At 42.4% G+C, this 14,359-nt stretch overlaps 1 protein-coding gene across 1 annotated transcript; it reads right to left on the bottom strand.

The window, feature by feature from the left end:
* Nucleotides 1–326: 326 nt before the first annotated feature.
* Nucleotides 327–14,359, bottom strand: RAD17 (RAD17 checkpoint clamp loader component). Its single transcript, XM_032675431.1, has 16 exons — nucleotides 14,062–14,359; nucleotides 11,684–11,950; nucleotides 10,931–11,014; nucleotides 10,168–10,324; nucleotides 9,566–9,702; nucleotides 8,443–8,495; nucleotides 8,224–8,349; nucleotides 8,067–8,136; nucleotides 7,375–7,486; nucleotides 6,096–6,290; nucleotides 5,607–5,692; nucleotides 5,169–5,315; nucleotides 4,565–4,711; nucleotides 3,700–3,820; nucleotides 2,785–2,842; nucleotides 327–1,516 (listed from the first exon to the last, which is right to left on the bottom strand). The coding sequence occupies exons 1-16, from the start codon at nucleotides 14,092–14,094 to the stop codon at nucleotides 1,264–1,266; spliced, it is 2,046 nt and encodes a 681-aa protein (XP_032531322.1). The 5' UTR covers nucleotides 14,095–14,359; the 3' UTR covers nucleotides 327–1,263.

Here is a 14,359-nt window from a genome sequence, read left to right as displayed (position 1 = left end):
CAGTGGGAAACAGCTGATGTGAAAGTAACTGTTAATACCTGGCACTACAGTAAGGAAAATTGAAAAGACACAACAAAGGAGCTTGGGGCTGTGCCTGCAAAACAAAAGTCTGTATTTCCTGCCTTATTGTCATTTGCACTGGAGGCACCCCAGAAACAGCCCATCCAAAGCACCCTGGAGAAGAAGAAAAGTGCTGATGGGCATCAACAACCAAAGACATTTTGACTTTGCAGCAGTGAGCTGCAACAGAATTTTAGAACTAGGAGGGAAATTTCTCTCTTCGAAATTAAACAACAGCTGTAGATGGAAAGACTACACCTGTCCCCTAGGAGATGACAAACCCAGAGTCTTTAATAGCACTGACCCAAGGTCTGGGTGGATAAACACGTGTCTTGTCTTACTAAACTCTGGCTGTGAGCTATACAGAAATGCAAACGTGCACCACACAAAGGAATTTGGTTACACTTTTTTCCTCACTCCTGTGGTATCACTATCCCCAGCACTGTACCATGTGTCACTTGCCAAACACAAAATCAAGTGCAACCTAAGGAGAAAAACTGCACTTTACACACTTTAAACTTCCTATAGAGAACAACTTCAGCTCGATTGTTGCATTTTCCCCTCCATAAGTTATGAAAATATCTTTCAACAAGGAATCCAAAATAAGCTATGGTACAACATATAAACTTACTTATAAAGACATAAAAATCTGAGTCAGAGTACTAAACAGTATTAATACAGTAGGATTTTTCTTTACATTATCCGTATGGGACATCAAACTTTTTCTGTGTACATTTCAGCCTCTTATTTCATGAAGGTACAAACTTCCAAACAGCAGGTTCATTTGAAGGCAAGAATTTGAACAAAACCTTCAAATGCTGACAACTTATGGCACATGTACTCAGGAAACACAGTGTACAATTGCAAGGTAAATTAAAATGTGCGAAAACTAAAAATAACTTAAGACTGACACTGCTGATCTACAGTCTCAGATTGATTTCAGTCATTTATTACTCTCTTTTTATAGATGATTTTGTGGCTCAGGAGAGGCAGGAAATTGTGTGTGATTCAGTGTTCAGCTCAGGGCTGATCCTGCACAGTGAGGAGGAAGCTGAAGAGAGCTGTTGTGATGCTGAGACAGTTCAGACCTGGCTCCCAGCCCCACTCTGTGGCTTAGGCAGCACTTCGGGGCAGACCACGCTCTCTTCAGCCGAGGCCTTTGCAGCACCTTGGCCAGGCAAGGCAGTGGGTGGGGTCTGGAGCTCAGTCACTGTCAAATTCCTCTATTGTCAGCTCCTCCTCCTCCATGATGGCCTGGGCTGCCACGGGTTGGGGCTGGCTGCCAGGCAGGTCACTGCCACTGCACTGGCTGGAGGGCAGCAGGAGTCCCTCGGGATCACTGGGATCACTCTCTCCCGTCCCGCTGTTCCCCGGCTCCACATCGGCACCATCACCCTCTCTATGGAACAGCTCCGGAGTCCCGGGGTCCTTGTCACTGAGAGCTTCCAGCTTTAACCTGTGAAATCATCAGTGCACCACTGCATGACCACACACAGACAGCTGCTGTCTCATGGGAGCTCACATAGGAAATACTGTCTGTCCTCAGATACAACCTTACTCCCACTGAAACTGCTGCACTGACTTATTTTAAGGGCTGGTTAGTAACACAATTTAAATTATGTTCAATTAGGATTAATGAAGGAAGCAAACACCTGTATTTCTCCATACTCCTTTTCCAGCAGACTGAGCAAATGGGAAAGGATGACAAGTGAAGTTATCCCTCAGATCAGACTTTCAGTGACACACCCCCAACTTATTAATGCAGACACAAACAGTCATCAGTATCCAAAGGTACGTGCAATGACACTTAATGGCATAAGGAAGTTACAATTAATTTGAGAAGTTACATTGTCACTCAGATGAGGGGGATTACAAAGAAATACATTGCTTAGGGACAGTCTCCTTCCTTAATTTTAATACAATTGTCAGGAAAGAGGGTGGTTCCTGGAAATACAGCTTGGAAACTCATTGTTAAACTCAGCAGCAGCACCAGTGACAAGCAGGAGATGCTTTGTCAGGTGCCTGAACAAACTCTGTCCTGGTAGGAGATGACAGAGTTTGTCTCACTCCAGCTGTGATCTGGATTCTTTACCAGAAACAGACCAATTAAAACTCTTAAATTTCAGAGATGTCAAAGCCACACAAACCTAACTGAGGCTCTACCACAGTAAATGATGTCTATGATTCAGAGGGCTCACGAGAGTCTCAACACAACATCTTGTGCCACATCGCCTCATGAGCCCTACACAAGCTGTAAGGAGGGCACATTAAATAAATAAACTCATTAAAATATTTTGTATTTCTACAGGGATACAACTGCTTCAAAGGAAGTTGGAACAATTCCCTGTTGTTCCTTCTTTCTTGCACCTCCAACACAAAGGTGAACACAGAATGTTCTACCAAACTTCCAGATTATTGTTCTGTGTCATGACAAACAACAGGCAAGATGCACTGAACTCTTTGCATCAATTCACTTTTATTCTCACATAAATGTTTTTGATAGTAAAGGAAGTATTTTGTTCAGATCATGCACTGGAGAAACAGTGTCTAGGACAGGTCTAATACTTAGTCCAACAGAAAAGAAAATTAAACAAGGATTAAAAGCAGGACTTCAGTAAATCACAGATGATTTACTGTGGAAAGGTTCTCTACGAAAGGGTTCTTCCCCTTAATATAGTAAAGTAACGAAGTCTCACTTCAAGTATAGACAGGATTTAACCTTACCTCCCAAAACGCCTTTTCAGTGGCAGCCTCCCCACGTCTTGGATAAAAGCGATCTGAGCTAAGAACAAAGAACCACCAGTGTCATAGTGAGCAGATCATAATTAACATACAATTAAACATACTGGAAAATAAACAATTCATGTGTTAGTCAAGTATTCCTGCATACATTTGAAACATTTTAGATACCAAAACACTGCACATGCATATATGTAACTTTTTTCCCAAACTGCTACAGTTTACCACCATACTGACACTGCCTACACACAAGACCCTAAAAACCCCCTGACATTCATCCATTTCTATTTATGACGTAGAGTTATTATTCCACAGCCTACAAAATTAACTCATCCTGATGGCGAGGCCTTAGTTAAGACATGAAGCTTTTTTTTAGAAACAATTAACACAGCACAAGTGACCTAGCTGACTAAACAGTAATTTTTGAATTATGTGAATTATTTAAAATTTTTCTGCATGAACGGTCTGCTATTGGATTACCTCGGATTTTACATTTTTTTATGCACAATAAACTTGAATTTTGTTTATCTGGGAAAGGCTTTTTAAAGCCTTTTAAGTCTGTTGATGTTACTGGAAAGATATCAGTAAGCAACGAAAATCCAGTTAATTTTGCACACTGATTTCCAAAAGTCATCTTCTTCTCAATTCCTCCAGTAGATTTAAAATAAGCCCTAAATCTAGAGAGCAACTTAATTAGTAAGGTTTGATAATCCTACCAGAACAGCTTTAATTTTGGCTGTTATTAGAAGCACCTTTGGGTATCACCTCTATACATTTACCATAAAAAAATTTTTTTTCTGAGGCAAAAGCATAGACAGTATTGACATTTTGGCTTACAAAATTTTTCAGTATGTTTCAACTGCCAAAAAAGAGTCTAAGATCAAGTTACACCCATCTTACCTTGGTTTCTCATTGGATTTGCTAACATAGCAAGATAAGGCAGCAGCTCTGTCTGAAGGCACTCGGGTGGTAAACAGAAGCTTGAGAACAGAGATTTGGCAGCAAGGCAATTTTCCTGATACTGTAAAAGTTGGGGAGGGGAGAGAAGAAACACAAGTAAAACCACCTGGTGGAACATGATTACTGTAGATATTCTGTACCAAAATACATAGACTTTCCTCCTGCCTGCTAGATGACTACACACAAGCTACTGAGAAATGAGACTAGAAGAAAAGATAAGCAGTTAGAGTTACCATAGACCAATCATAAAAATGGTAAAATCCTTTGGTTTTGCCTTTTGCTGAGTATTAACACTTCCAGAAAATAGCTATCCTTTGATTACAGAATTCCCTGCCCATCCAGGCCAATACTTTTTGACACATAAAGCAAGAGAAGCATGAGTTCAAATGTAAAAAATTGCCCAGACCTTCGGTATATCCTGAACAAGCTACTTCTGATAAACACATAAACTGTAAATTGTGAAACCTACATAACAGTTCAATGTGCAAAAAGCTCACACTCAGTCCTAGGAATACTTTTTAGTATTTGAATGCTGATTGTGTCTCCACTAATGTAGGACTGAGACTCTCCCAGCAGCATGTCAACTTGGACACAGCAATCAGGCTTTGTCAGAGGCCTCCAATTTATTTTTACATTAAAGGACTGATACAAATTGCTCTTCAAGCAAGTGCTTTTTAGAAGCCAATGATATCAAAATAGGATATTTGACAAGTTTAGCACTGTGAGCAAATCTCATCTATACCATACTACTCAATAGTCATACCTTAGGTAAAACAAAAAGAAATAATAAAAATCAAGCATTTACCTTTTTATTGATTAAAAACCACTGGGGTTTATGCAAGGGTCGGAATCCCATCCCTCCCTGCTGGTGGGCAAAGGCCCTGGATGTGTTGGAATGGATCACCCCTCGGGTAGCCACAGAGGCACTGTAGTTTTCCATCACAAGACGTGTCTAAGAGAGAAATTGGGCACTGTGTGACCTCGAGGTGCCTCATTTGAACTGAAACACCCTCAGGAACTGCAGTGACACAACCTGCCCAGAATTTTAAAGCTTAGATTACTGTGGAACCTTTATTCAAAGCAGCTGAACAAAAGAGCTGGTTCAATTCCTTCAGGGGAAAGGCTTATCGATGCCCACACATTTTTAGCATGATTATGTTCTACTTAAAAATACTTTGTAGAACATTCTACAAACACTACAACCCACTATAATAATAAAATGCTGACAGAAGCTGGACAAAAAATGTGTTGCATCTCTTCTGCAGCTGATGTATTTCAGCATTCATTAACAACTCACTGTCACCCACACTAAGCCTGCAGCAAACATTCGTAAATGCAGTGAGATGTCACAAAGCTCAATGTCCAACTGTTTAAAAACAAGTGTGTGCCTATAGAAAGATGACACTTACACTCCAGTTACTGCAAAGGACATCAGCAGCACTCAGATATTCACTGGCTCTCACCACATCGTCTATATCAGAAAAAAAGTCCACATAGTTCTGGTGGAGGTATAAATTAAACATGGCTCCTGACATATGTGATTTTTCCACAATATCCTATTAGAAAGAAGAAAAGTTCAAGTTTTAGAGGCAGGTAAGGAAAAGCACCCTAGTTAAAGGTATGATACATGTAGATGTTCACGGAGCTGGAACACAAGGTCTCAGCAGTGGTGTTCGGACACAAAGGGAGCTGGTTTGCCCCAGGGAAGGGGGACAGTGCTCCCTTCCAGATCAATTATTGTGTAATTTAGACTGAACAGACAAACATTTTGATTAAACCACGTGATTGAGAATTTGCTTTGGTGTGTTTCCAACCCATCTGAACTCATGGAGTAACTGCAGGAGTACCTCAGGCTGAATGAGCAATGTGTCCCGATGGAATTCTGACAGGTGGGCAGGAAGCTGAGGGAATTCTGCCTCTGACACTGGTCCTCCTACAAAGGATTTCATAGTCTTTAGTCTTTTAGCATGAGAAACATTGTTAGCAACTGTCAGCTCTACAGCACCTAAATTACAACATTTCCAGCTCCCAAAAGATCCTGAAACAGGCACAGATCCTTAACTATACAGTCAATGTTAGAGTCATCAACACACAGTTGGTTACATTAAGCTCCACGTATTAGTTTTCCCTCACCCCACTACTTCTCTTCAGTTGATTTTGGAGCTAATATTGTGAATTAGGAATTAGCAATTAGGGATCCCCTATTTAGCTGATTTCGTACCGTTGTTATTGACTCCCCATCAGAGGCCACCCTAAGCCTTACTTTAGCAAATCAAGCTATCAGCAGCTGACACGCTTTACCCAACCAAAGGGAGAATAAGTCAAAGTTTTCATACTTTTGCAATAAATTATTTTCCCCAGAGCATGGAAAAGAAAGATGGATGCATCTTTGCCACCAATGGCTTGTATCTCCTGGTCTTCTGTGGTATCACATTTACTTTTCTTTCTTTCTTTCGATACTGCAGCTTTCTCACATTTTATTGTGGAACTCCTTTTCTTCCTCGACCAAAACTCCTTCTCCAAAGAGCAGTCTATCAATTAAAGCAAAAATAAAATCAAGAGAAAGTACATGAATCCACAGAAGTTTTCTATTACACTGGTACTGCTAATGCTTTATATAAACCAATAATAGTAATAAAAAGAACAGAAAAGGTTACATTAATACAGGCATAAGGGAAAACTCCTTTATTAGGAAGATAATCCAGTCACCTAAATTAGCATCATTCACTGGCTTCATTCCACTTCTGTCCCTTAAGCCACAGCTGAGGTACCAACTACTTCTGAATAACAAACAACTGTCTTTAAAAAAAGCATTCAGGTTTATTCTGTCTAGTTCTGATGTCCCCCACTTGCCTTTGTTTAGAATTTCACCTTTACAAAGCATAAGCACAAATATATGTAAATTATGTTTCAGTTACATCCTCTTCACTTATTGTCTTATGTTTGCATTGTCTGTACAACATCCTCACTGAAATACAAGGTGGCAAAGAAAACCTTTCATTTAGGTGATTCTTCCAACAGCCTACTAATGTTTTACAACCTACACAACGTTTTCAGCCTCTAGAAATAAATCCCTTATTCTACTGTAATTTAATAAACTTGGAAATTTTCACCCACGATTTGATTTAGTGGCTAGTGAATGCTAGCTTAGTGAGCTGAGAGAAATTATCTTTTAAGTATTTGTTTTTCTTTTCTCCCACAATTACCATGGATCCTTTTTACACATACATCAATTTCTTAACAACTATTGACTCATAAAATGCTTACAAAATAAGCAGGATAAGAAATGTAAGGAGTCAATGAAAATATTGCTCTCAAATTAAGGTTGAGTTTTTATGACAGCAAGCACAAATAGCAAAGATACCAAGAAAAAAATAGGGTCTTTCACTAAATTAGGTCAGCACATGCATTGCTGCCACGGTTTAGCCCCAACCAGCCACTGAGCCCCACTCACTCACTCGCTCCCTCACACACTCTGGGTCTATTCCTGCTTCAGAAAAGTGTGTCAGAAATGCTGTGCACAGCTCATCCAGCCATGCTGCAACATCAAGCAGAACACATTCTCAGCAAAAATGGCCAAAACATCGTTAATTTAACAAAACCAAACTCTTTTACCTTTCCTTGAGGAAAACTGAAGGCTGTTTATTGCACTTCTTATGTCACCTGAACAACCTCTGCAAAGCAACTCCAGAGAAGCTCTATCAAGGGCATGATTTTTCTCTCTGTTCTACAAGGAAAAGCAACATTAAAAACAATAAAAAAGGTGGGAAAAGGCGTATTTGAATATGGCTGCAGATGGACACCACAGACACAGGAGCATCCACCGTGTGCTCAAACCATGGAACGCTGCTCACTTTAAAACATTTAATCCATTGTTACACAGCCATGTTAGAGAGAAAAAGGCACAGAACTCTTTGCAAGGCATCATTCAATAAGGTACTTAATTGTAATCAAAACAGTTCAGGAATAATACAGGGTTTAAGTTCAAGACCTCTTCTAGCCTTGCTGGATACAACAAACCAATGGAACGAATTCTATTCCTGTTATTTGTTTCATATATATATGTACTGTTATAAATTTTCAGAAGTAACTTTGTAGACTCAGACCAAGGATCAAGTGAAACTAATCTGAAAAACAAGCTTGTTCCTTGTTTTCTGTTGGGGCGAATGGTGAGGGGTTTTTTGGGAGTGTGGGGCTCTGTAAAAGATCAAACAAATACAGTAACAAAAATAACATATTTCAGATATAAAAGTGTGAAATCTTTTGGTCCTAACACCACACAGAATCCAGCAGCTCTGACAACTTACCATCCCAGCTTCTGCTGCAGATATTCGATTGAGAACTTTCATCATATTTGTTGGTGCAACAGGCTTGAAACTGTTGAATGTCATTAAAAAAAAAAATCAATTAGTTTCTGACTTCTCCCTTATTTTAACCATGCTTTAATGAGAGAAAAGATCTTACCTAATAGTGGATATACAAAGCTCCTCTAGAATTTCTGTTGGGAACAGTAACCTCTGGTTGTTGTCTCCACTGAAGTTGTCAGAGATTATAAATATCAGGGGGCACCTACTTGTATGAACAAATCTCCTGAAGTGAAAAACAAGCAAGTGTTGTGAGGACCAAACCCCAGTTTGCTGCGAGTGGCCAAAGATAATAATTAAAAACTTATTTTGTGCCAACCTGAGAATGCCATGCAGACTGCTGGGGTCCTGGTAGAACAGGTTGGGAATGTCCTGCCCAAAAGAAAGAGCTGCTGACACTACATTCAGATGTGAATATTCCCTCCCACAGACATCAAGATTGTCATGGCACATCACATTGCTGCACATTTGTGATTCCTGGCTAGCTTCCTTGCAACCAAATTTGAATGCAGCCAACGCAGAAAAGAGCCAAAGAGAGAGGAAAGAACCCAAACCCAAAGCACAGTATGTCTTTCATTACAGAAAACAATTATCTAAAAATAAATGCTTTCTTTCTGTCTCTGCTTCCTAAGAAACAGCCCTGGGTGATCACGTTGCCTGCCAGACAGAGATTTACCCAGAGGATAAACACTCCAGGCAGCTCTGCTGGGGAAGAGGGCACAATACAGCCTGTGAGGTGTGACAGGACCTACACAAGAAGGTGACATTATGAAGACAAGTCACACAAAACTCCTAAAATCTACAGTACCCAACTAGAATTTTTGCCGTTTTTCTCTTGGAAGTTTACTTGACTATCAATTTCTAAAATTCCTTCCAGAAAAGGAAGAAAGGGTCAGAAAGAAATTGTTATTGAAACACATTCCTGAGCAAGTACAAATAAAGTCTTGCACCTGCCCAAAACCCCTTAGTCCACACCTCTGATCTAAATAACACCGCGTGAAGATCAAGGACCAAGTGCTAAATTGCAAATGTTTCTCATTGTGTTCATCCTCATCTGTCTTCTACACTCTCCTGCATCCTTAAGGGACAGGAATAATGGGATTTTTTCCCACTCTTGCTTTTTACACACACAGATACTTCTGGACAAATAATCAAATGTGGAAACGACTTTCAATGTTGTGTTGATCTCCTTTATGATACTCTGTTACTTATTGCTGTACTCAAATCAGACTCCAATTCCTGACTTTTGGTTATATGGTTCATCTACAAGTAGAACGTGATTCTCAACTGCTGTAGAGGCTCAAAGAGCAATAAAGACCTCATTTGCAGTAAAGCTGATGAACTTTGGGAAACACCAGTCCACCAGCTGAAGCTCATGAGCATGTCAGTATTACAACATCAGGTACTGTTTTCAACCCAAGATTTCACAAGTTTTCACTTACTTCAATAAGAATAAGCTTTTTATCACTTTCTGAGGACTCCCCAAGCATCTGAAGTTTGTTATACTTATTTGCTCTTAATAGAAAATCTTGAAAGAGAGCTGCTTGGGCCTGGCTCGGAAACATATGAAAATTGGAGTCTGAAAGAGAAAACTAATTAAAAATATGTATTCTATATTATACCAAGTAGAATAAAATACCCATAAGAACTAATACCCACCCACGCTGTTTTCTGACAGCACCACTGAAGAAGCCCTTTGGTAAACAAATACAAGAGAATTTTTAAAAGGTGTAATTCAAGTGAGGACCCCAATAAAGACATTTACCTGGTTTTATTTAGTTGGTTCAAGTGATATCCATGCTATTACAGAGCTCTCTGTACCGATCTGAATTGTCAGTTATTTTGGAGTTAACACTAAAAAACCTAAATCCCTTTCCAGATAAAAGCAACAGAAAAATTTTTATTATACACTAGGGAATGGATTTACACAGATGTGGATCTGATTTCATATGTGACAGACACAAAAGAAACAAAACCACAGCATATGAAAACCACAAAAGTAACTGGAACAGAAAAAATAAGAGAAAAAACCCAAAATACTTACCATGGTCAAACATGTTTCTTAACTCTTCCTTTGTAAAGTCTAAAGATACAGGATTGGTCCATTCTTGCACCTGAAGGCTAAGATCTTTGGCCAGAATTTGCAGAGTTGCAGTTTTTCCGCAGCCAGGGGGACCAGTCAGCAGCAAAACAGAGCCACTCTGACACAGAGGGACAGAAATAATCCCAAATGTGACTGATAAATAATGAAAGTTGGCTGGAGATGAACATTGGTTGAATTTCCCCTGTATTTTCTCTGGCAATGATCCTCTTTCCCAATGAAACCCAAGTCACATATTTTGTGTTGTTGATTTACCTGCTGAGTGTTCAGACAGAGAGAGCCAGGCCAGGACTCTGAGAGTCCTGTTCTGTTCTCAAAGCCCCTGGTTAGTTGGGCTGTTGCAATTTATGCCTGAGTACAAGAACAGCTCCCATCCACCCAAACTAAAAACGTCCTGGTACACCAACCCTGTGCAACCGGACATTTGCCAAGAGACCTAAAAATTAACCTGAGGTTTCAAGCACACTGAAGAGTTGTGATTTATGACTGTAGGCCAGAAAATAATATTTCTGACCAAAATCAGAATCCACCTCTTACCAGCACAGGCCCCAAACAAAAGTATAAGCTCTAACCTATGTTCTTAACAGACTTCTTACAATGATACACAATCACTACCTCTCAGTTGAGGTTTTTCTCTGAACTTAGAATTGCATCCAGCTCATGTGTATGGTTTGATACCTCTGGCTGTTCATTTTAGCATGTTTACCTGCTTTGGTTGCCTCTGAAATATGTGCATTTTTAACCAGGCTTCAACTTCTTCAATTTTCTTCTTTTGCACAGCAAGGTCATTCTGAAACAAGGTTAAAATATGTGAAATTCATATATTCACCTCTTCGTTTCTAAAGATGAGATTCAAGGATAAAATATATGCTGACTGAAATATTAACAGACATGCTGGTGTGTGTTCCAGTTACATTTACGCTCTGCAGAGGCAAATGCTACAGTTAAGGATGATCAGCTCAACCTGTTTCCTCCAACAACCTGTTTTCCATTGTTTGCAGTTGGGAAATAAAGAGCTGTTAATCATTCCCAAAGTAACAACACTACAATCTTGCCTATTGGTGTCATCATGCTTCATAGCTACTGCTGGAGCCGGTACCTTTTGCTCCTTTTACTCTAATACTGCACAGGTTTTTGTAACCTTTGCAAATCCCAGACAGCTGGGTTTTCCCAGTGTTTGGAGCAGATGGATGTGGCTGGAATTCAGTAACAGGTTCAGAAGTTTAGATGTGGACTGACAGGAAAGAACATCTCATCAGCAGCTTTGCCTCCTCAGGAGGCCTGAGGGAAATGTGTCTCCCGCAGATAAAGAGCTCCTGGCAGTGAACAAACCAGACCAGCACCTTTTTGCTGTAGCAAAATAGGATATTCTGGGAGCCTGACCAACACAAATTATGGACAGAAGCACAGCATGTTATTATAATGTTACTACTACATTAGAACTCAGAGTAAGTCCCACCTGAGTCTCAGGTTTGTACCTCTCCACCCACGGCAGCTCATCCTGGGACGGGCTCCAGCTCTGCCTGGACTTGCTACAGGGCAGATCCACCACAGAGGGCTTTGCCCTTTTCCTGGAAGGAGCCCTGGCTTTGCTGTTTTCTGGCACAGAACTTGGGTCCTTCTGCTGCTGCCTCCGGCCTCTCCCAGAACTGCCTCTCAGGGCCTTCACAGCAACACTGGTGCTTCCAAAGGAGTCATCGAAGGGGTGCCCCAGCCAGTCTGCCACCTGCAGAACACAAACACTGTGCCACTGAAGCAGCACCTCCTCCCCTTATCTGGCCACAGCTGTCCCTAGAAAATGGCAGCTTTTTATCCACTGTACACTTGTCCATCCCTAGAAGTGTCCAAGGCCAGCTTGGACAGGGCTTGGAGCAACCTGGGACAGTGGAAGGTGTCCCTACCCGTGGCAGGGGGTGGGACTGGATGGGCTTTAAGGCTCTTCAAACCCAAACCAACCTGGGATTCTGAGATTCTTCAGTATTAAAATAAAGCCTCCTCTCACATGTTATACTAAGAGTATTTTGCAGCAAATTGTCAAGTCAGAACAAGTAGAAAACTCAACAAACACACATCCAAACTAAAGAAGTAAAATTAAATCAGAGATAAGAATGAAGAAGCAGCATCAGCTTACTCAGACTGTGTTTACATTAAGGTCATGTTCACATTGTCTCTGTGCAGTTTTCAGTATGTGGCACTTTTTTCCTCTCTTCTTTAACACTTACAATGCAGGCATTTGTGATTCAAAGTTGGAAGCAGATGGCAGAGAACAGCTATTGAGGCAGCACAATAAAATCAGGGATTGTTCCCTATTTGCTGCATGGGGCAGCTTGGGCTGAGTTGTGACTGTACCAGAGCCTGTGACAGCAACGCAGAACCATTCAGCACTGAATTTTGGGTTTGAGGAGCACCCAGCTGGAATAGGGGTGCAAACTTACGCTCCAAAGCACTTCTCAAAGGCCCCAAATACCATCACAGGGGTCACTGGCAGCCCCTCAGTGCAGGGCTGAGACAGGTTGGATGGCAACAGAGCCCCCAGTGAAAATGTGACAGAACAGACACAACCTTCCCAAAAAGGGCCGGGAAACCACAGTTTACACATCTCATCGACCAACACAGCAGAGTGTCCGAGAGCCAGGGGTGCCAGGATGCTCTGCCTGGAATGGGGTAAAACAACTACAACAAGGCCCTGTTTGCAAAGCCCCCAGTGGGGAATGAAGAAGGGAGGTCACACTGCTTTTGGGTTGAACAAAGCTGAAACCAGCCGACTCATCAATCCCAAAGGGAAAGATCCTGAGAGGGAGGGGAAGATGTGGCAGAGCTGGGAAAATCCCCAGAGAAAGCAACAAACAAGTGACGCCACTGAGAACTCCAAAGCTGCTGAGCTGCACAGCCTGGACACACCTAACTGACAGTCCAGCACTGCATACTAGAAAAGCCCAGGCCCAAATTTTAAGGGCGGGATCTTGTGACATATCCCTTCTTGTGGGTATGTAGATTCCTCCCCAGAGTGGGGACACACTTCAAGGTCACTCCTCCAGGCTGAGCCAAAGAGATTTGGTCGTTGGTCTGGGTGAGTGACATCATCTCTAATTAATAACTGGTTTTGCATTAATACAATTGCTTAAATATTCAGAATCACAGAATCATTAAGGTTGGAAAAGAGCTCTGAGATCATCGAGTCCACCCTTAGCTTCATGCTCACATTTCAATTCTTTAAACATTCATATTCCAACTACTGCTTCCAAGTGCACAGTTGTTACAGCTCCTATACTGTGTAGTGAATAATTGTGATCAAGATCTCTTTATCCAATCACACTTATACAAATATATTTGATAATGGTTTGCTGCCCTCAATCCCGCAGGACAGAGCTGTACAGTGACACTTGTACAACACTAAACTTGAACCACTGACCAGGTCTGAGGCTGGGACTGGATCCAGCCGCCCCCAAGCTGCTCTGGGAGAAGGGGTTTGGGAAGCCAACCGGTCTTGGGGCGGTTTGGGGGGTCTCCTGGGGGTGTTGGGGGTCCTTTCTGCACCTCGCGACTCCACGGGAGCTTCTCTGGTGAACTCTGTCTGAAGCTTCCGCCGTGCCCGTGACCCTCAGAACCTGGGAAACAGCGTCTGCTGGGGCTCCAAGAGGCCGTTATTCGCACAAAAGCCGTTTTTAGTGGAATTGGCATATTTACCCGCGACGCCCCGTGCGAGGGGAGGGTCCCTTCCACACACACAGACACCGAACGTTATTCTCGGCACAAAATAACCCCGTGGCAAAGGAGAACCGCCAACACCGAGCCCGGGCAGGAACCGCCTGAGCGAGAGCCCCGACTCGGACCCACCTCCGCCGGCCTTCCCGGGGCGCTGCCGGACATCCTGGGCCGGGAGGCACCGGGGGGCGCCGGGGGAGCCCCTTCCCCCTGCCGGGCGGCGGCACTCGCGGGGTCTCGGTGCCCTCGGACTCTGGGGATCTCTCGGTGCCCCGGGTGGTTTCTCGGTGTCCCGAGGGGGTTTCTCGGTGCCTCGGGAGGTCTCTCGGTGTTCTCCGGTGTGTCCGTCCCGTCCCCCTGGTGCCGGTGCCGTCACCCCTTGGCCCCGCGCGGTCCTTCCCCTCCGGCCGTCGCCGGGCTGCTCGCGTCG

The sequence above is a fragment of the Chiroxiphia lanceolata genome, chromosome Z, assembly GCF_009829145.1.
Source record: "Chiroxiphia lanceolata isolate bChiLan1 chromosome Z, bChiLan1.pri, whole genome shotgun sequence".
Classification (NCBI taxonomy): Eukaryota; Metazoa; Chordata; class Aves; order Passeriformes; family Pipridae; genus Chiroxiphia; species Chiroxiphia lanceolata.
This window is presented reverse-complemented; position numbering and strand designations above follow the sequence as displayed.